Source organism: Pan paniscus, chromosome 12, assembly GCF_029289425.2.
Source record: "Pan paniscus chromosome 12, NHGRI_mPanPan1-v2.0_pri, whole genome shotgun sequence".
Classification (NCBI taxonomy): Eukaryota; Metazoa; Chordata; class Mammalia; order Primates; family Hominidae; genus Pan; species Pan paniscus.
The window spans coordinates 98,843,027-98,864,322 of NC_073261.2; the positions used below are offsets into that span (position 1 = coordinate 98,843,027).

The 21,296-nt window shown below is 41.6% G+C and overlaps 2 protein-coding genes across 5 annotated transcripts in view; one reads left to right on the top strand and one right to left on the bottom strand.

Annotated features, from left to right (window-relative positions):
- The window catches only part of SLC4A1AP (solute carrier family 4 member 1 adaptor protein), a 31,532-nt gene extending 21,774 nt beyond the window's left edge, over window positions 1-9,758 (bottom strand). The window contains exons 1-5 of the mRNA XM_003827114.5: window positions 8,605-9,758; window positions 7,868-8,063; window positions 5,781-5,903; window positions 4,259-4,319; window positions 3,775-3,914 (exon numbers count right to left, since the gene is read on the bottom strand). Of these exons, the coding sequence (XP_003827162.2) occupies window positions 3,775-3,914; window positions 4,259-4,319; window positions 5,781-5,903; window positions 7,868-8,063; window positions 8,605-9,429 (1,345 nt within the window). The 5' untranslated portion in view covers window positions 9,430-9,758. The remainder of the gene's footprint in view (window positions 1-3,774; window positions 3,915-4,258; window positions 4,320-5,780; window positions 5,904-7,867; window positions 8,064-8,604) is intronic.
- On the top strand, window positions 9,358-20,138 carry SUPT7L (SPT7 like, STAGA complex subunit gamma). Of its 4 annotated transcripts, none has more exons than XM_003827122.6 (6): window positions 9,358-9,853; window positions 10,904-11,006; window positions 11,797-12,201; window positions 15,519-15,843; window positions 17,590-17,827; window positions 19,443-20,138. In XM_003827122.6, the coding sequence occupies exons 2-6, from the start codon at window positions 10,993-10,995 to the stop codon at window positions 19,703-19,705; spliced, it is 1,245 nt and encodes a 414-aa protein (XP_003827170.1). In that variant the 5' UTR covers window positions 9,358-9,853; window positions 10,904-10,992; the 3' UTR covers window positions 19,706-20,138. The 4 variants fall into 4 exon arrangements, with proteins under 4 accessions (XP_003827170.1, XP_008950740.1, XP_063451087.1 ...); XM_008952492.5 differs by having other exon boundaries at window positions 9,519-9,858; XM_063595017.1 differs by lacking the exon at window positions 11,797-12,201 and having other exon boundaries at window positions 9,715-9,858.
- Window positions 20,139-21,296: the final 1,158 nt, after the last annotated feature.

Below are 21,296 nucleotides of genomic sequence, written 5' to 3' on the forward strand. Positions count from 1 at the left end.
AGCTGAGAGCCAAAGTGATTACACTGCAGAATCCTCAAATGGATCTGCAACTGGGGATGGATAGTAAGGTTATGGAGGACTAAGTAAAAACTGGTTGAGAAATAGATCTTCCTCCCTGCCTACTCATCTCCTTTCCATCTGCAGTAGAAATCCAGAGGTTAATCTCTGGAAAGGGTAAAACAGAAAGCCTTTGGATTACGAGTTGACTAGTAAAGTTGAAGGCATGGGCACTATAATCTAAAAATAGTACTGTCCTGGAAACAGCTGAATGAGAAGCCACTCAGCCACCTTCTACCACTTAGCTCTAGGAATGCTGGCAGCCAGTCCTTTCGTTTCAGGCAGGAGACTGGAAGAGCACTCTCTGGGGAATCTCGCTCATACACGAGGAAAACCAAAAGGATACTTAAATCAAGGGTTCCCCAACAAAAGGCCCACCCACATCATTGAATAGTACTGCTCAAAGTCAACAAACCCCACCTATATATTCCATGCAGAAACCCCCCTATATATTCCAAACTGTCAATCACCTTTTTCATCCCCAAATAAAAAAACTACAATGAAGAATTACATGACACCTAAGAAAAGCCTTTAACACGCAGAACAGAGACCACATAAAAAGAAAAATAACATGGAGAAAACAGAGAGGAGATATTTACAACCCATGAAACAAGAGGATATTATGTTTTAAAAAGGACAATTCAAAAACCAAAAATGAACTTTTAGAAATTAAAACCTTGGAGTCTCTGAGCCTTCTCTGGCATGAAAGACTGCCTGATTTTAAAAACTTTAAAAAAAGAGAAAGAAATTAAAACCTTGACGGCAAAATAGAGAAGACAGAAAGATAAAGGTGCAGAAATCTCTCAGAAAGAAGGAAAAGACATACAGATGAAAAAAAGAAGAAAAAAAACTTAAATGGTCTGTCCAAGAGGTCCAATGTCTGAATAATAAAATTCCATAGAAAACAGAGGGATGAAACAATTAATGACATAATTGCAGAAAACTTCCTGAACAGCCAAGATTTCTAGATCAAAAGGATCCAACAAGTACTCAGAAAAATGAAGAAAAATAGACCCACAGAAAAGTACTTCATAGTTAAGTTTTAGAACCTTTAGAACAAAGGGAAACTCTTACAAACTCTGGCAAGGCGGAAAAAAAAGATGACATACAATAGGATCAAAATTTGTTTCCAACTTAGAATTGTATTCCCAGCCAAACTATTAATCAGGAGTGAAGCTACAATAATTATATTTTCAGAAGAGAAGGATTAATAAAATTTATTTCCTATACACTCTTTCTCTGAAATCTACTAGAGGATGTCCACCAAAACAAGAGAGTAGACCAAGAAAAGGAAAGATGTGAAATTCATTGAAGACTATCATCACCCATGCCCTCTAGTGTTGTACCAGCTTTTTAATCTGCTAAAAGTACAGAAGGATGTACTACTGTGCAAGGAAATAAACCAAGAAATATGAGAATATGAGAATCAAGAAACAGAAAAGTCAACCCTGGAGAAAGGACAAAGAAATCTCAAGGATGATAGGAAAGTTAAGTCCCAGGTGACAGTTCTGTAGCAGATCTGCAGAGCAATAAGCCCTGAAAGAAAAATAGTGCTCTTCAGAAAAAGTGTCTCCAAAAAAAATCAGAACTGATAAATTACTTAATCATTAAGTTGCTTGATGTGGTGAGGCTACTGAAAGGTGTGGGAGGAATGAGCAGGAAATACAAAAAAGCCCCAAACACATGAAAAGCAAACGCAATTATTACCCTTAGGAAAAACAAAAAGAAATAAAACTGCTCAGTTATAACTAATATTTGCATAAGCATAATCACGTAAATACTAAATATTAATTTAGCAGAGTCGACAGATAACGTCTAAAATAAGTGACTAAAAATATAACAGCATACTCTTGTTCTTAGAAATACAGGTGTTTTTAGGCTGGGTGCAGTGGCTCACGCCTGTAATCCCAGCACTTTGGGAGGCCAAGGCAAGCAGATCATGAGGTCAGGAGTTCGAGACCAGCCTGGCCAATATGGTAAAACCCTGTCTCTACTAAAAATACAAAAATTAGCTGGGTGTGGTGCACGCACCTATAGTCCCAGCTACTCAGGAGGCTGAGGCAGAAGAATCGCTTGAACCCGAGAAGCAGAGGTTGCAGTCAGCCAAGATCATGCCACTGCAATCCAGTCTGGGTGACAGAGTGAGACTCCATCTCAAAAAAAAAAAAAAAAAAAAAAGAAAAGAAAAGAAATACAGGTGTTTGTTTTTTTTTAAAATTTAATTAATTATTTATTTTTGAGACGGAGTCTTGCTCTGTCGCCCAGGCTGCAGTGCAGTGGCGCAATCTCGGCTCACTGAAAACTCTGCCTCCTGGGTTCACGCCATTCTCCTGCCTCAGCCTCCCAAGTGGCCGGGACTATAGGCACCTGCCACCACACCCAACTGATTTTTTTTTTTTTTGTATTTTTGGTAGAGACGGGGTTTCACCGTGTTAGCCAGGATGGTCTCGATCTCCTGACCTCGTGATCCGCCTGCCTTGGCCTCCCAAAGTGCTGGGATTACAGGCGTGAGCAACCGCGCCCGGCCAAGAAATACAGGTGTTTTTAAATGCCAGAATAAATAACTGAAAAAACTGAAAGCCTTTAGGGAAGAAGACTGAGGATGGGTAGGGCAAGGAACAAGTATATTTTATTATAAGCCTTTTGGTAGTTTTGAATCAGACATAAGTTACTTTGCAATAATAAAAATATAATATAAGCCTTATTAATAAATGATGCTCTACTCAGACTTTAAAAAAAAAAACAAGCAAAATACACAATTAATGTATTGATACATATTAATGTATTGATGTAATATTCATGATACGGCCAGGCGCAGTGGCTCATGCCTGTAATCCCAGCACTTTGGGAGGCCAAGGCGGGTGGATCACCTGAGGTCAGGAGTTCGAGACCAGCCTGGTCAACACGGTGAAACCTCGTCTCTATCAAAAATACAAAAATTGGCCAGGCGCGGTGGCTCATGCCTGTAATCCCAGCACTTTGGGAGGCCGAGGCAGGTGGATCACCTGAGGTTGGGAGTTCGAGACCAGCCTGACCAACATGGAGAAACCCCGTCTCCACTAAAAATACAAAATTAGCCAGGCATGGTGGTGCATGCCTGTAATCCCAGCTACTTGGGAGGCTGAGGCAGGAGAATCGCTTGAACCCGGGAGGCAAAGGTTGCAGTGAGGCGAGATTGCGCCATTGCACTCTAGCCTGGGCAACAAGAGCGAAACTCCATCTCAAAATAAATAAATAAATACAAAAATTAGTTGTGCAGGGTGGTGCACACCTATAGTCCCAGCTACTAGGGAAGCTGAGGCAGGAGGATGGCTTGAACCTGGGAGACAGAGGTTGCAGTGAGCCGAGATCATGCTGCTGCACTCCAGCCTGGGTGACAGAGTGAGACTCCATCTCAAAAATAATAATAATAACAACATCCATGATACATTCTTATGTTAAAAAAGTAAGTCACAAAAGATTGTAATTAATATGACTACATTTGTGTATGAGTGTTTTTTGTTAAAGGATCTAGGTCTCAGCACACATCTATATATGCATAGAAAATGTCTGGGAGAATATAAACAGTGGCTACCTTAGGGTATTGAGAATTTTTTTCTTTTCACTTCAAAAAATTTTGTACAATTTACATTTTCCCCCCATAAAGAAGTTTTATTAGCGTTTGTGTTGAATTTTCCTTTTTTTAAATCTAGAAAAAAAGGGCTCCTATATACTGACCTGCTTCCTGCCGAAGCAATCCCAAAGTGTCAAGAATCCGACAAGCTTCCAATGAGCACTGGATCATTGCTTCTTTTTTCTTTCCTGAGTGAATGGCCTCAGCCACCAGTTGTTTTCCAGTTGAATCGTCCACAGGTAATCTTCATTGATTTGGTGGGAATTATAGCACAGCATTAAGCTCCAATTCTCACGAAAACAACTACTATGCTATGATAATAGTCTTTTTTTTTTTAGATGGCCTTTCAGTCTTTGAATCCATCTTGTTCTATCTTTCCAATGTTGGATTTAAAATATTTTCTTTCTATTTCTTACCCATCCCACCCCACTCTCCAATAATATAAGGGTTACTAAATGATAAAGGCTCAAATTTAGAAATAGCTTAAACTTAGATGAAAGTTACTCTTTGGGTTGTTATCTATAACCATACATTAAACCTGAAATTGGCCATTTTCCAGAAAAGAACATTAATAAGAAAAGAACATACCTCACCCTGCAGAGCCAAGTGCTATGTCCCTGTTCATCAAATTCATATTCTAATTCTTCTCCTGTGGGAGAAAGACAGACAAAACAATTTTAATAGAATCCAAAAATTACTAGTTGATACAATGATAAATGAGAACAAACGTTAAATACGAACAAGTTCCTAGCAGTGGCTCACGCCTGTAATCCTAACACTTTGGGAGGCTGAGGCGGGATGACAGCTTGAGTTAAGGAGCGCGAAACCAGTCTGTGCAACATGGCAAAACCCCATCTCTACAAAAAATACAAAAATTAGCCGGGCATGATGGTACCTGCCTTTTGTCCCAGCTACTACGGGGGCTAAGGCCGGAGCATAGCTTAAACCCAGGAGGTCAAGGTTGCAGTGAGCCAAGATTGCGCCATTGCACTCCGGCCTGGGCGACAGAGTGAGACCCTGTCTCAAAAAAAGAACAAGTTCCGGCCGGGCGCGGTGGCTCACGCCTGTAATCCCAGCACTTTGGGAGGCCGAGACGGGCGGATCACGAGGTCAGGAGATCGAGACCATCCTGGCTAACACAGTGAAACCCCCTCTCTACTAAAAATACAAAAAAAAATTAGCCGGGCGTGGTGGCGGGCGCCTGTAGTCCCAGCTACTCGGGAGGCTGAGGCAGGAGAATGGCGTGAACCCGGGAGGCGGAGCTTGCAGTGAGGCGAGATCGCACCACTGCACTCCAGCCTGGGCAACAGAGCGAGACTCCGTCTCAAAAAAAAAAAAAAAAAAAGAACAAGTTCCCATACCACACTGAATAATAAATTTCAATACATTTCACTTCTCATTCCTAGGGATTATTGTCTGATAATAAAATTAGAGTAAGTCTGAGGCAGAGAAAAAAAAAAAAAACTCAGATCAAAGTAACCAATTCTCCATACATAGCTCTGTTCACTGTATAGTACGTTTCACTTTTATAAGTTGTAGACTTTAGTGGTTATTTTAACACAGTTGCCTGGTTTTTAGAAGCACAGATATTAAGTGCACAGCTATTTCATATATTATTTATATATACATATAAAATATATACAGATATACATACATACACATAGATATTCTCTCAAAGTATTCCTACCAAAACAATCCTCTATGGAAAAAAAATTTTAAATCATATAATATAAAGTCAAAACCTATGTTAGGAATTACAAAAGATCAGGTGAATTCAGAATTAAAAAACTACAGGAAGTTGGCTCAATTTCCCCACCACCAAAGTCCAGGATCTTTTGAGAAGAATGAGATGAGTCAGGAAAAAGTATTTCCTTTTTTTAAGATAAGAAGAAAGACTAACAAGATTTTTATGATTTTTTCCCCTCTGCCATACTAATGAGGAATAATTTTCAAAATAAACCTAAAGCAACTGACCACAAGAGTAAAAAGTGAACAAGAAGGACAGCAATAAAATTATAGCATATCTTAGTATAAAGCTCAACCTGAAGCTCTAGAAAACCACACTGCTCTGGATATGTTTTAGTGGTAGGGTCAGAATCTGTTTACATACCTTCTCGGTCAAAAAAGCCTTGGAGAGCCTTTTTGGGATCCTTTATATAAAAGGCCTCCCTTTCCTGCTGAAACTCTAAGACAATAGGGTTCTCTTCAGCATCATCCTCTACTGCATCTTCTCCTACAGGATATGGGAAAGAAAGAAAAGATAATCAGACATGAGAAGAGACTATTTGAATGATACCCACTATTCTCTCAGGCTGCATAAAGATATAGTTTAGGCTGGGCGCAGTGGCTCATGCCTGTAATCCCAGCACTTTGGGAGGCCAAGGCAGGAGGATCACAAGGTCAGGAGTTCAAGACCAGCTTGGCCAACATGGTGAAACCCCATCTCTACTAAAAATACAAAAAAAATTAGCTGGGCATAGTGGCGGGTGTCTGTAATCCCAGCTACTCGGGAGGCTGAGGCAGGAGAATTGTTTGAACCTGGGAGGAAGAGGTTGTAGTGAGCCAAGATCGCGCTACCTGCACTCCAACCCAAGCAACACAGTGAGACCGTCTCCCAAAAAAAAAAAAAAAAAAAAAAGAGATATAGTTTATCTGTGATGAAAAATAATAAATACTTGCAGGGACAGGGGGTGGAACAACCACCACAAAACCACTAGTATGAGCATATTCAGGTTTTCTAAATTGTGTGACAAGTCAAAAGTTGTTTTCATGGCACCTTAATTTTTTTTTCTCCATCATTATATTTTAAAAGTAAAATTACCTACCACATTGTGGAAAAAAAATTTGAGCTCCTCAGCCTGGCATTCTTGTTCTCTCACACTCATATCTAACTTTCGTTCCCAATATAATTTCCTAATACTTCTTATATCTGCCAGATAGACTGGTCTACTCACAACTTCCTTAAAATCATCAATCCCTACCCTGAATACCAATCCCAATACTCAGCTTCATAAGGCTTTTCCTTGCCTTCAAGTTCCAGCTGAAAATCCTTATGCTCATAAAGCTTCCCTGTGGAGTGCGAGGGCTCACACCTGTAATCTCTACACTTTGGGAGGCCGGGGGGGGGGGGGTGGGGGGGTGGGGGGGGTGGATCACAAGCTCAGGAGTTCAAGACCAGCCTGGCCAATATGGTGAAACCCCATCTCTACTAAAATAAAAAAAAATAAGTTTCCCAAAGATCTAAGTCAGTGCTGTCCAACAGAAATATAATGACAGCTGTATGTGTCATCTTAAATTTTCTATTAGCCACATTAAAAAATTAAAAGGAAACAGGTAAAATTGTCATTTCAACATGTCATCAATATAAAAATATCATGAAAGAGATATTTTACATTCTTTTTTTCAGACTAAGTCTTTGAAATTCAGTGTGTATTTTGCATTTACAGCACACATCAATTGCAACTAGCCACACTGCAAGTGCTCAGTAACCACATGTGGCTAGTGGCTACCATATCAGACAACACAGGTCTAAGTCCCCAGTGACTGTTCTCTCTTCTCCAAACTTTCACTCTAGCATACTTATGGTTTCTAGCTTTTGTTTGGCACTTAGCACAAGTAATTTCATAATTTTTCCTGTCTTCCCAACTATATATTAATGCCATCTTCTACCTTTTTATACTCCCATCTCCTGAATATCCATTTTCTAAAATATCTGGTGTTAAAGAAAGTTTATTATTTTGGCTAAGGGACCAGCTTTATCTGATTAGATATTCCACATTTCAGGATATCTTCACAAAGTACAAAAAACTCAAGAGAATATCCTATATTGAATAACATTCCATTTATTTGATTGAATAGAGTTCCATCCCCTCCAATGATAATCACATAGCACAAGTACTTAATAAATATAAAATTTTAAAATTGTAAAAATAATAATTTTATGCTTAGGACAAGTTTTGAACAAGAGAGTGCATTAAAAATAAATTTTTTAAAAATCCAAAGTGCCTATAAGTCAATTTCTTTACATCAGTAAAGTTAATGAATCTCTCTGGGTTTTGGTTACCTCATGTGCAAATTGTGTTTGCCCTATTTATCTCAAGGAGCCATGAAAAGCTGTATGATTTAAAAAAACATTTAAGGGTACCACTTGTAATGAACTTAAAATATTAACCTCCGGCAGCAATTTTAATTTCTTACCCATTCCCCAGGTGCAACCCATCTCATCATCTTGGCTACCAGCATTTATCTTCCTTTCAGAGGTATCCATTTCCTCTTCTTCATCTGAGTCTTCTCCTAGCATCTTCTTCTCCAACAATATTTGCTGCTGCTTGCGCAATTCCTTCAACTGTGTTACTGTTAACTCGGATTCTGCCTCTCGGTCTTCCTCTGGTCCCTGATGAACCAAGGAAAAAAAGGTTATTTATTTATTTAGAGACAGGGTCTCGCTCTGTCGCCTAGGCTGGACTGGAGTGCAGTGGCTGTAATACACCTCACTGCAGCCTTGACCTCCTGGGCTCAGGTGATCCTCCCACCTCAGCCTCCCGAGCAGCTGGGACCATGATGCCTGGCTAATTTTTTTTTATTTTTATTTTATTTTATTTTTTTTTTTAGAGACAGGGTCTTGCCATGTTGCCCAGCCTCCTCTCAAACTCCTGGGCTAAAGCGATCCTCCCGCCTGGGCCTCCCAAAGTGTTGGGATTACAGGCGCGAGCCACCGCGCCTGGCCAAACAAGTTATTTTAGAGTTCGGGATTGTAAACATGACTTTCAGAAATATAGCAATGTGTACAGAGGTCTGAAGATGATAGGCCAGACTTGATTCCTTCACTTTCGTAATCGCTGAGTGGGAGATTCTTCTTCCTCATCCAAAGCTTAAGAAGCACAAGAACGCAGTCCAATGAACCCGAAATTTCAATTCTAGGTTTTTCTACCTACCTGCAGGATAAAGAGCCGGGTGCTGCCTCCAAAGCGAACAACATGCCCAACGTGGACTCGACAGTAAGTGCGAGGTGGGATGCGAGTTTTGTTGAGAAAAGTGCCATGGGTGCTTCCCAGATCGTAGAGGTAGAAGCCCGGCCCGTTGCTGTCGCATTCTCCGTCAGGGCCGGACGCCCTGTGCTGCAGCACTGCGTGGTACCGAGACACCGAAGGGTGCTCCAGGCACACGTCGCAGCCAGACAGCCTCCCGAAAAGGCTGTAACTCGTCCCTTTCAAGCTACGGGTGCCAAGGATAGTGCCGCCCTTCAGGGTCTCTAAGCTGTAGGGGGCTGTGGCAGGGCCACCCCATGGAGGCTCTTGGTAGGGGGGAACCCGGGCTGGACCGCCAGGGGAAGAAACCGCTGTCGGGGGGCGCGACTGCTCCTCCTGTAGACTCCTAAAATCACCGCAGTCCGGCTGAGGAGGAGGGATGTCGGGCTCCCCAGAATTGGAGTCCTGCAACGCAGTGGGCCCTTCCTTCTGTACCTCCTCAGGGTTTGAAGAACTGGTGGCCGGGGCCTTACTCCGCGCCGCTGGGGACACCGGCAGAGCTGGCTTCTTGAAGTCCCCACTGAGGTCTTGCGACGCCAGGGTCTCTGACTGAGAGAGAATGTCAGCCATCCTCAACCGGTGCAACCTCGAAATCCGCTCCTTCGAAACCCACCCTTCGGTCTTTACGTTCCTGTCCACGTCCCACTCTCCCAAGCTCCCAGTGGCGTCTGTAGGCGGCGATGGTGAAGTTGCTCCTTCACGACCTGGAGCGTTGCGAAGTGGTGCCAACATGAGAAGGTCATAATATGAGAAAAACAAAACGGTTATCGGGATGCTGTGCAGAACGGGGACATATTTAGAGGTTACAACGGGATCGTAATGACTTCCTGTTGCATAGCTTGATTGAGAAGAAGCGCTTCCGGCGGTCTTAGATCACTAATCAACAAACCAGCTTTCGGGGTCTGACGCGATCCTTGCCTCAGGCCTCTCGAGGTCCAGACAGCCGCCCAGCCCGCTCTGCGACGCAGCAGTGAATAGTGTGGTACCTCCTTGTCTCGGTTCAGGTCCAGACCTCCCCGTCTTCCGGCTGCCCTGAACGTCAGGCGACCTCAGGACCCTGTGATTGGCGCCTGCGCCGGCGGACCGTGACCGAGGAAACCCCTGGAGGGACTTGGGCATTCCTTGGGCTCCGTGCCTGTTCTTCGTGCTCCTTTCGGTAAAGTAAGGGAAGAGGGCGACTTTTTTGTTATTTCGTTCATTCATGTATTTTTTTTCTGAAATTATTAAGGCAGAATAGCTAAGTGGTTAAGAGAGCAGACTCTGGAGACTGTCGATTTTTGACCTCGCCATTTGTGACATTGGGCAAGACACTAGGCCTCAGCCCTCACTCTGAAAAATGGGGATAATAAGATTATTAGCCTCATAGGGTTGTTGGAAGAATTGAATCAAACAATAAAGGCCAGCCAGACCGGTGGCTCATGCCTGTAATCCCAACATTTTGGGAGGCTGAGGCGGGAGGATTGCTTGAGCCCAGGAGTTCCAGAGGAGGCTGGGCAACATGGCGAGACCCTGTCTCGCCAAAAAAAAAAAAAAAAAAAAAAAAATCCAGGTTTGATGGTGCGCGCCTGTAGTCCCAGCTACTCCAGAGGCTGAGGTGGGAGGATTGCTTGGTCCCAGGAGGTTGAGGCTGCAGTGAACCATGACTGCACCACTGCACTCCAGCCTGGGCTACAGAGTGAAACCCTGTCTCAAAAAAGAAACAAACAAAAAAGGTGAAGTCTGGCATATAGTAAACATTCAACAAATGCCAGATATTTCTGTGTGCCTGGCCCTGTAACAAGACCATGGCCATAAGAAATAGACGGGCAGAAAAAATCTATTGCGATAAGTACTAATTAAAATCCAAGGATAAATGCTGTGACATAGACTTGCAAAGCACTGTGAGAATAGAGAAAGGGAGATGCACTGGTGAAGTGACAGAGGGTGGGGACTTACGCTGTACTTAAAAATGAATATGAGTCTGCCAGGGATGTGCAAGGTTGGCAGAGCATTTCTGGCAGAGTTCACAGCTGAAAGTGTCAACTGTGGAAATGTACAGCATTCTCAAGAAACTGAGTAGTATAATGTTGTTAGAACAAAGGTAGTCATTTCACCCAGGAAGCTCCTCCTTTGTGCTTCCAGTACCTCAGGTCCATATACCTCTAGAACAGTACTTACCATGTTTCATATTGAAATATTCTGCTTCTGTTTCTCTTCCTCACTTCAGGGCAAGGATCTCACATTATCAGTCTTTGACCCACACAGAATGCCTGGCATTTGATAAATGTTTGTTGAACTTGAAGAGACATACGGACAATGAATCTGCAAAGGTGAGTTGAAACCAGATTGTGAATTTTGTTGAATGGTAAGCCAAGGAATTCTGACTTTTTCCAATAGGCAATGGGAAGCCATTTGATTTAAGTTTTAAAAAGAGTAAGTCTAGCAGCAGTGTAGAGAATAGATGACATACAAAGAGAGACTGGAGGAAGGGATACCAATTAGAAGGCAGCAGAAATCTCTCACGTTCTATATGTCAAAAGTTGAAAGCATAATGCCATTTAGATTAATGGTTCATAAATTTTTCCATCAGGATCATGCCTAAGACACACAGAGTAAGAACCACTTCTTATTATCTTTAACCCTACTAGTTTTTCTCCTATTGATCCAGCACAGATGTATCAAGATACCTTACCATGCCTTGCTTATTGTTCAGGATTGAGCATGATGGTAGTTCTGGTAATGAGTTAGTGAGTGAGATGGGAAATAGGGATACTAGAGCTCCAGATGCTGTTGTAGCTATTGGTCCACTAATGACCCAAATTCTACCCTGTGGTTCAGTGTAGTAGGAATTGTCATAATATGACAATAACCAGCATCTAACAGTTACATTTCTCTTAATTTATTTAGGGAGAACACCTTTGGTCCTACAGTTTTGCTGACACTGACATTTTTCTAAGTGGTCACAAATAGCCTACTTTTTACATAAATAACTGGCTAGACCTCGCATTTTTCACTACAGAAGCCTATAATCTAAAGTTGCCAGGATTTAAACACATTACTTTTAGGTTATTGTCTACATTTATCCTGAGACCTCTTCTCTTCTTATTCCAAAATGTTGAGATACTGGGGAGAGATACCAATATCATCAAGCCAGACCAACAGAAGTTCCTTCGATTTGCTCCCACGGGAGTTCCGTCTGGTGGAAGTCCATGACCCACCCCTGCACCAACCCTCAGCCAACAAGCCGAAGCCCCCCACTATGCTGGACATCCCCTCAGAGCCATGTAGTCTCACCATCCATACGATTCAGTTGATTCAGCACAACCGACGTCTTCGCAACCTTATTGCCACAGCTCAGGCCCAGAATCAGCAGCAGACAGAAGGTGTAAAAACTGAAGAGAGTGAACCTCTTCCCTCGTGCCCTGGGTCACCTCCTCTCCCTGATGACCTCCTGCCTTTAGATTGTAAGAATCCCAATGCACCATTCCAGATCCGGCACAGTGACCCAGAGAGTGACTTTTATCGGTAAGGCAAGGCTTTGCTGTATCTTACTTTTCTCAAGTCATCTTCCCAACAACCCTGTTAAGCCTATAATAGCATTTCCATTTTCATGCGAGGAAGCTGAGGATAAGAGTAATTGACTTGGCCAAGGTTTCTCCAGGTAATTAGTGGGATGTCTAAGTTTTGAATGCCAGTCTTCAGAATTCAGGGTCTGTATTTTTTAATTTTTTGAGTGCTTACTATGTGCCAAGCACTTTACTAGGAGCAGGGTAGTACACTGGTATGTAAAAAAGGCCATGGCCTCATAGTTCTTAGGATCTAGTCTTTCTATTTAATATAAAAAAAAATTATGGGTTTAGCTCGTTGTCTTCAAATTGGGATTCATGGACTTATTCTGGTATTTTTAGGAATCCACAAGTCTACACAAGAATCTTTAAATTGTGTGTTTTCATTTTGATAACATAGTTCAAGAAATAATAATATAAGCTGAGCACAGTGGCTCATGCCTGTAACCCCAAGACTTTGGGAAGCCACGGTGGGTGGATCACTTGAGGCCAGGAGTTCAAAATCAACCTGGCCAACATGGCGAAACCCCATCTGTACTAAAAATACAAAAATTAGTCAGGTGTAGTGGCGCACATCTGTAGTCTCAGCTACTCGGGAGGCTGAGGCACGAGAATCACTTGAACCCAGGGGAGGCAGAGATTGCAGATCACTCCACTGCACTCCAGCCTGGGTGACTGAGTGAGACCCTGTCTGGAAAAAAAAAAAAGAAATAATAATATAAAAATGTTATTGATCCCTGCTACTCAATATCTGGTCCAAGATCTGCAGCATCAACATCACCTGGCAGTTTTTTAGATATGCAGAATCTCAGGCCTCACCCAGTCCTGCTGAATCAGAATCTGCATTATAACAAGATCTCCAGGAGATTTGTATGTGCATTTAAGTTTGAGAAGCTCTGCTCCACATCCTTTGAACGTGACTGCCTTATAACCTAGAGCTGCTACTAGATGTCAGTGTGCAAGTTGTATTTAATGCCAATTACTTTTTTATTTTCATTTTGAAATTTGCCAAACCTACAGAAATGTGTAATAGTCAACAAACATCCAAATACCTTCACCATGACTCACCAATGTTTAACATTTTGCCACATTTACTTTCTCACATATGTGTGTGTATACACATATATACACACATATACAAACATACATATATGCATACTTGTATATGCACACATTTTTTCCCCCAAACATTTTAAAGTAAGTTGCAGACATCACCATATTTCACCCCTAAATTCCTCAGCATGCATATCCTAAGAATAAGGAAATTTTCCTGCATAATCATAATACCATTACCAAAGTAAATGAACATTAAGTACCACTTAATAAGTTCATATTCACATTCTTCCAATTATCTTTTGTAAGTATATTTACAAAATATCTTTTGTAAGTGTCTTTTCCCTCGAATCCAGGATCTAACAAAGATTCATGCATTGTACCTGGTTGTTATGCCTCTTTAGAGTCTTTTATGAGTTCAGGTCGCTTGTAGAATGTCCCAATTACTGGATTTGCTGATTATTTCCTCAAGATTAGATTCAGATTAAATATGTTCGGCAAGAATACTACAGAAGTGATATTATATGTTATTTATTACATCTACCTGTTGCTGGTAATACTATTTTAGTGGTTCCCAAACTAATGAGAAAAGTACAGAAATAGACTAAATACACAGGGGTTGCATTGCAGTTGGGCCAGGTGAAGGCCAGATTATATCAAGGTCCATTGTAATCAAAGGTTCTGAAGTCACTGGAATAATGAAAAGGGGAGGCATAACTGTGTTATTACATGCACAGCATATGCTAGCATAGACACGCCCAACTCAAAAAACTTGCTCTGTGGTGATCAATACTGTATTCACATATTGAGGGCAATTTAATTTCAACAATATAATGTTATCTATCGTATTAAATTGATGCTGTTTATTCATTTTTAGTTTTGTATCAAATTTATATAGTAAGAGCCATGACCATCAAAAGTTTGTACCTGGTTTTATTTTATACATATTTAGGAAACTGTATAACAAAAATAATTTGCATCAGTTATGGGGGCACCAAAAAATTATTTTCCTTTGAAAGAGGTCCAGATATTATTCTAGGAAAGTGATACTGGTTTAGTTGTCTCTGTTTATTAGGTACTTATGAGGCCTTTAGCTTTTGGCCCAGAGACACTGGCCATGGAAATGATGAAGACAGTAAATGAAAAGTTACTTGGCAATTAGTTATCTTATTGTCAAACTATTATGTAAACTGCAGTAGTTGCTATTGAACAGGTCAGAGTTTAGTGGGTGGATAACCACTCAGGCACTTTTGTACAGTGCGTGATGACACATGCCAAGTACGAACCAAGGAAAAATGATTTTCTGTGCTCTATTTTATTTTTATTGGTAAAATAAATTCCTTTGTCAGGGGTAGGCAGAAGCCAGTAGGAAATTTCAAGAGACAGGTAAATTATTAAAAGCTTCTTAAGTTATTTTTAGATCAAATAGCTTTCTTAATTTTTTTCTTGGAAAATTAAGATTTCTGCAGTAGTGATTAGGGGCAAAATGGTGTATTATGCAGGATACGGTTTCTGGAGTCAGAAGCTTTACCACTTACTAATTATATGTAAACAAATTTTGGCAAGTCAGCCCTTCTAAACCTGTTTCCTCTCCTGGCAAATAGAAATAATAATAATACAGACCCTACCCATTGCACAACACAGGATAGGATGAAAATGCTTTGTAAGCTATATATGTTTTAAATTGCTTTTATAAAATTGAGTTGGCTTCCCTGTTTTGAAATGGTCCCTTGTAATTTTATAAGAATCTAAGAATCTTAAACTCCTGGCAACTGTGAAGAATCTCTTTATTGGAACTGTGAATTTCTAAAAGTTTGTATTAATATATTGCCCAGCATGTATGAAAACTAGGTTATGGTAAAATAATTAGAGCATCATTGAGCAGTGTCTGGGCTATACTGTTAAACTTAATCCTAAAAGTGATCAAAATTGAACAGTTGCTAGAAGGAAACTTTCTTTTCACTAGATATCCTTTTGGATTGTGTATTATAGACATGTATTGCCTATTCAAACTATGTCTTTGGAGGAGCTCAAAGATATGACCATGGGTTGCTAAGACATGCCCAGATAGCAGCAGGATGAAACTGAGCTATGTAACTTGGATGGAATTTCCCTGGAAAGCTAGGCCAGTGGCTTGACTGGAATTGTAAAACTCCTGGGGAAGACAGGAGGGGTCACCCCTTTGCAAGAACATTAATAACACCACCGTATCTCCACTTTCAGTGGGAAAGGGGAACCTGTGACTGAACTCAGCTGGCATTCCTGTCGGCAGCTCCTCTACCAGGCAGTGGCCACAATCCTGGCCCACGCGGGCTTTGACTGTGCTAATGAGAGTGTCCTGGAGACCCTAACTGATGTGGCACATGAGTATTGCCTTAAGTTTACCAAGTTGCTGCGTTTTGCTGTGGACCGGGAGGCCCGGCTGGGACAGACTCCTTTTCCTGATGTGATGGAGCAGGTATTCCATGAAGTGGGTATTGGCAGTGTGCTCTCCCTCCAGAAGTTCTGGCAGCACCGCATCAAGGACTATCACAGTTACATGCTACAGGTGAGGCGACCCTGTTGAAAAGTGGGCACAGATGTCTGTGCAATCTCGGAGTGTTCAGCAGGATCCCACAACACTTGGTCTAGAGTGCAGAGCACAGAGTCTTGGAACAGAGTGAACTTAACATACTTTTATGATGGCCCTAGCGATGTTCCTGGCCAAATACCATGGGTCTCCTTTAGTCAGTGAATGGCCACATTCACTGATACTTCCTCTGGAAGAAACTATCCACAAGTATATGGAATCTGAGAGAATGCAGTTAGTCTGATTTTATTCAACAAGTATTTATTGAGTGCCTGTTGAGAGTCGAGCATTGTGGGATTCAGCAGTTACTAAGTTACCTGAGTTTACATTGTTTTTGAAGGGAGACAAACACAAGTCAATAAATAATGATCAAAACAATTTCAGGAGCTGGGCATGATGGCACATGCCTGTAATCCCAGCTACTTGGGAAGCTGAGGTGGGAGGATTGCTTGAGGCCAGGAGTTCAAGACCAGCCTGGACAATATAGTGAGACCCCCATCTCTACAGAAAATTAAAAAATAAGAATTAGCTGGACATGGTAGCTCATGCCTGTGGTCTCAGCTACTTGGGAGTGTGAGGTGGGAAGATCACTTGAGACCAGGAAGTTAAGGCTGCTGTGAGCCATGATTGTGCCATTGCACTCCAACCTGGGTGACAGAGCAAGACCCTGTCTGAAAAAAAAAAAAAAGAGAACACAGACCTACTGACAATCCTCCTGCCTCAGCCTCTCAAGCAGCTAATATAATGGTTTGACTGGAATTGTAATATATATATCTAATATAGCTGCTTGGGAGGCTGAGGTGGGAGGATTGTTTGAGGCCAGAAGTTTAAGACCAGCCTGGGCAACATAGCAAGACCCTGTCTCTAAGCACATACACACACAAAAAAACAATTTTGGATAATGTTAAGTGCTATGAAAAAAACAGAGTAAAATGATACTGCCTGGAGGATGGGTTGGTGGGGGGTGATGATTTTGCTTGGAACCAGAAATATCTAATCTCTTCAGCCCTTGTGCTCTTAAGTCATTTGTTCACTGTTTCAGTTTCTGCAGGTCTAAAATATGATTAGGAATTTTTAACACCCAAGAAAAAAGTCTTTGCTAAGTGATCCAGATTTCCCACACCATTGATTATTCACCTAGGATACATATGTCAACTTTTTTTTCCCTTTTTTTAGACAGGGTTGCCTGGGCTGGAGTGCAGTGGCACAATCACAGCTCACTACAAGCGATCCTTCCACCTCAGCCTCCCAAGTAGCTGAGACCACAGATGTGAACCACCATGCCCAGCTTTTTTTTTTTTTTTTGGTAGAGATGGGGTCTCACTAGATACTGCCCAAGCTGGTCTCAGACTCCTAGGCTCAAGTTGTCCTCCCGCCTTGGCCTCCCAAAGTACTGGGATGACAGGTGTGAATGACCGTGCCCAGCCTACTGTTAATTTTTATAGCCAAAAAAATGTAATCTTTCGTCCCAGTTGTAACACTTTTTTACCTTTATGTAACTTTTAATTAATGACATACACATTCTCTGCCAAACCAATTTTCTTTGCATATCTCTATCACTCATAAATGCAAACTCAACACCTTAAACAAATCCCTTCCATTGGCAGTGAATGTTTTAAAATTCTGTTATTCATGTTCTGTTGGCTTTTCCATGGGACGTCACAAGCTGACCATCCAACTTGCTTTTAACATTTCCTTGGAAAATTGACTCTTGCTTGCCAACAGATTAGTAAGCAACTCTCTGAAGAATATGAAAGGATTGTCAATCCTGAGAAGGCCACAGAGGACGCTAAACCTGTGAAGATCAAGGAGGAACCTGTGAGCGACATCACTTTTCCTGTCAGTGAGGAGCTGGAGGCTGACCTTGCTTCTGGAGACCAGTCACTGCCTATGGGAGTGCTTGGGGCTCAGAGCGAACGCTTCCCATCTAACCTGGAGGTTGAAGCTTCACCACAGGCTTCAAGTAAGACAAATAAACTTACTCACTTTGATTCTGGGAGATCTGCCAATTTCAGTACTTTTTGCTTTTTGGAATCAAGCTTAAGAGGTAGAAGAACAAAAGCAGCAGTGGGCAGAATGGAAAGTCCTAAAACGAATACAGTTTCACCTATCTAGAGATCCCAGCATTCTTCTCTTTCTAATTAGTGAAGAGAGGATTAGCACAGCTTTACAGGCATTCTTTAAAATAATCCCAAGTTAAGATGTAGATGCAATATGTGTTGTCACGTTGATTACCAAGGCTGATTCAGCTGATCCAGCTGGTTGGGAAGATATCCCCTTCCTCCTTTAGTATTTTATTTTTAGTATTCTGTATTGGTCCTTCCTGATGCTTGTACTTCATTGAATAAGACAGCTGCCAGATAGATGGGGGAGTGTTAATTGCTCAAGGATGTTCTCAGAGTTTGGCTTCCCTGCTAGAGTATTCTAACAAACTGAAGATGGAAGACATTGAAATAGGGCTTCCGGCTGGGCGCAGTGGCTCACGCCTGTAATCTCAGCACTTTGGGAGGCTGAGGCGGGCGGATCACGAGGTCAGGAGATCGAGAACATCCTGGCTAACACAGTGAAATCCTGTCTCTACTAAAAATACAAAAAATTTGCTGGGCGTGGTGGTGGGCACCCGTAGTCCCAGCTACTCAGGAGGCTGAGGCAGGAGAATGGCGTGAACCCAGGAGGCGGAGCTTGCAGTGAGCCGAGATTGCACCACTGCACTCCAGCCTGGGCAACAGAGCAAGACTCCGTCTCAAAAAAAAGAAATAGGGCTTCCCAGTTAGAGGTAGCTGGCTTCTTTTTCCAGACTCTGTGATTACCTTAGGAGCCAGGACAACTGACTGGTTACGTGTCAGTTAGGTTGCAAATTAGTCTGGACACTCAGTTGTTTACAAGTACAAATTGTCATCAATGCACAAATGACTCAAATAGCAAATCCTCAAATGTGGTCTAAATGGAATTAGGTCATACTTTTAAAAGTGTTGGGCAGAGAGCCTTTCACTATGGAAGAATAACCATAAGAGAACAGCATTGCTAGAATACATAGAGAGATGCGAGGGCCAAAGAGAAATTGTTGCGGACTTCGGGACCATGTCTCTTCAAAGACCAGGTAGAGAACTGCTGTTAGCATTATGTAGTGACCATTAACTTTTCATAATGCAAGAGATGACCAGAGACCCAAACAAAAGGCAGGAAAACAAGATGGCCCCATAAAAGAAGGAAGGAAGGACAGGCAAACTAAACAACTGAACAAGTCCTGTGGTTGTGCATGTCTTTGGGCTGTGAGACAGGGGATCTTTCCACCTGCCTAGTTTCACTTCCCTGGTTTAGGGGAAGTGGGGGTGGGTGAGGTAGAGGAAAGAAAGGTAGAAGAAATGGAAAAGAAGATAATCAGAGCTGGTAATTTTTTGGGATGGTTAACTTTTTGAAGCAGAGAATAACAACCATATTCTCCAGCCAAGTACAGAATCAGAGTGAAAACTGAGCTCAAAGCATATTAGTTGGTTCTGAGTGATATATTTACTCTTTGTTCTACACTTGGCTACACATATACACTTGGTATATGTCCATCTTTCCTCTGTTTCTAGGTGCAGAGGTAAATGCTTCTCCTCTTTGGAATCTGGCCCATGTGAAAATGGAGCCTCAAGAAAGTGAAGAAGGCAATGTCTCTGGGCATGGTGTGCTGGGCAGCGATGTCTTCGAGGAGCCTATGTCAGGCATGAGTGAAGCTGGGATTCCTCAGAGCCCTGATGACTCAGATAGCAGCTATGGTTCCCACTCCACTGACAGCCTCATGGGGTCCTCCCCTGTTTTCAACCAGCGCTGCAAGAAGAGGATGAGGAAAATATAAAAGGAAAAGAGGGAGATGTTTTGTCCAGACCTACTACACCCAACAGAAAAGGTTTTTGTATTAGAATCTGTTTCCTTAAAAATTGATTTGACTCCTGTTCTTAAACACAAGTGGTTTTTCCTAATTCCAGAGGAACTGGACGTCACCAAACAAGGTTGCATTTTACTTTTGCATCCAGTTTTTATAGTTTTCCACAACCAAGCCACCCTTCACAGATAAAATATGATGCTGGCATGGCAATCAGACCAAAGCACTGTCCCCGATTGTTGTCTTAACTATGACTAGACATGTTACTTAGCTTCTCTACAGCCATTTATCTTGTACAACTGAGAAGAATCATACTTTGACCTACCTTGTAGAGATGTGAGGATTTAGATGTTTGCTAACTTCAAAACTGTGCTTGAATAGACTCATAATATATGCTCATATCAGATGTCAGTTTTCATTTAACTTGATTCATTTTTGGCTCAGGTCATTGGGAACCCATTACTAATACCTAACAGGAAATAGCTAAACACAACACACCTTATCTATTAGTCACCTTCTTAAAACTGTTTTTGCTACTTTTGAAGTGTCTTACTTATAAGATCAGAGGTCTGACACCTTTTTTGCTTAGACAGCTCTCTATCTCATCCATTTATTTTCTTCTCTAGACTTACTCCATCTCTCCTCATCCTTTTGCCTTTGTTATTTCTGCTCAGACTCACATACTTTCACCATATACATATTTTCAATTGTTTCTTTCCTTTTCTCCTTTGTGAGCAAAGCAAACAAGTACTGTCCAAGGACAGCCTTGTGCATATTTCATTCGTTGCATTTGCTTGGTCATCAGAGGACAGCAGTCCATTAAGCACACTTTGCTTCTTCTACTGTAAAGGCAGCCTTTAAAGCATAGCAATATGCACCTTTCAACTTTACATCATGTCCTGAACAACATAACTGCGGTTACTCATCCATCAGACTATCTGTATATATAAGTACTGAATCAGTATTTATTAAGTAAATGATGTAGCACTGTAGTGATTAGGAATCATTAGCAAATGTGTTGCTTCATGCCTTGGTGATGGATGCCAGCATGTTAAACTGCTGAAGTTTGATTTTCTGATGCAAAATATATCTTGTAAAATTTAGACCACTCCTTTAATGCAGACCAAAATAAGGCACAGCTTTAATTCATTATTGAATGCCTTAAATGTCCCAGGTATTGAGAATAAATGAATATGATAGAAATGAGGTTATAGTTTAACATATAATTTTAAATTTGCCAATTGTAACTCTTTAGCACATTTCTCTGAACCCTTTCTGTCACAGTCTTTTTTTAAATTTATTTATTTATGTATTTATTTTTGAGATGGAGTCTTGCTCTGTCACCCAGGCTGGAGTGCAATGGTGCAATCTCGACTCACTGCAACCTCTGCCTCCCAGGTTCAAGCGATTCTCCTGCCTCAGCCTCCTGAGTAGCTGGGATTACACGCACGTGCCACCACACCCAGCTAATTTTTGCATTTTTAGTAGAGATGAGGTTTCACCATGTTGGCCAGGCTGGTCTCAAACTCCTGACCTCAAGTGATCTGCCCGCCTCGGGCTCCCA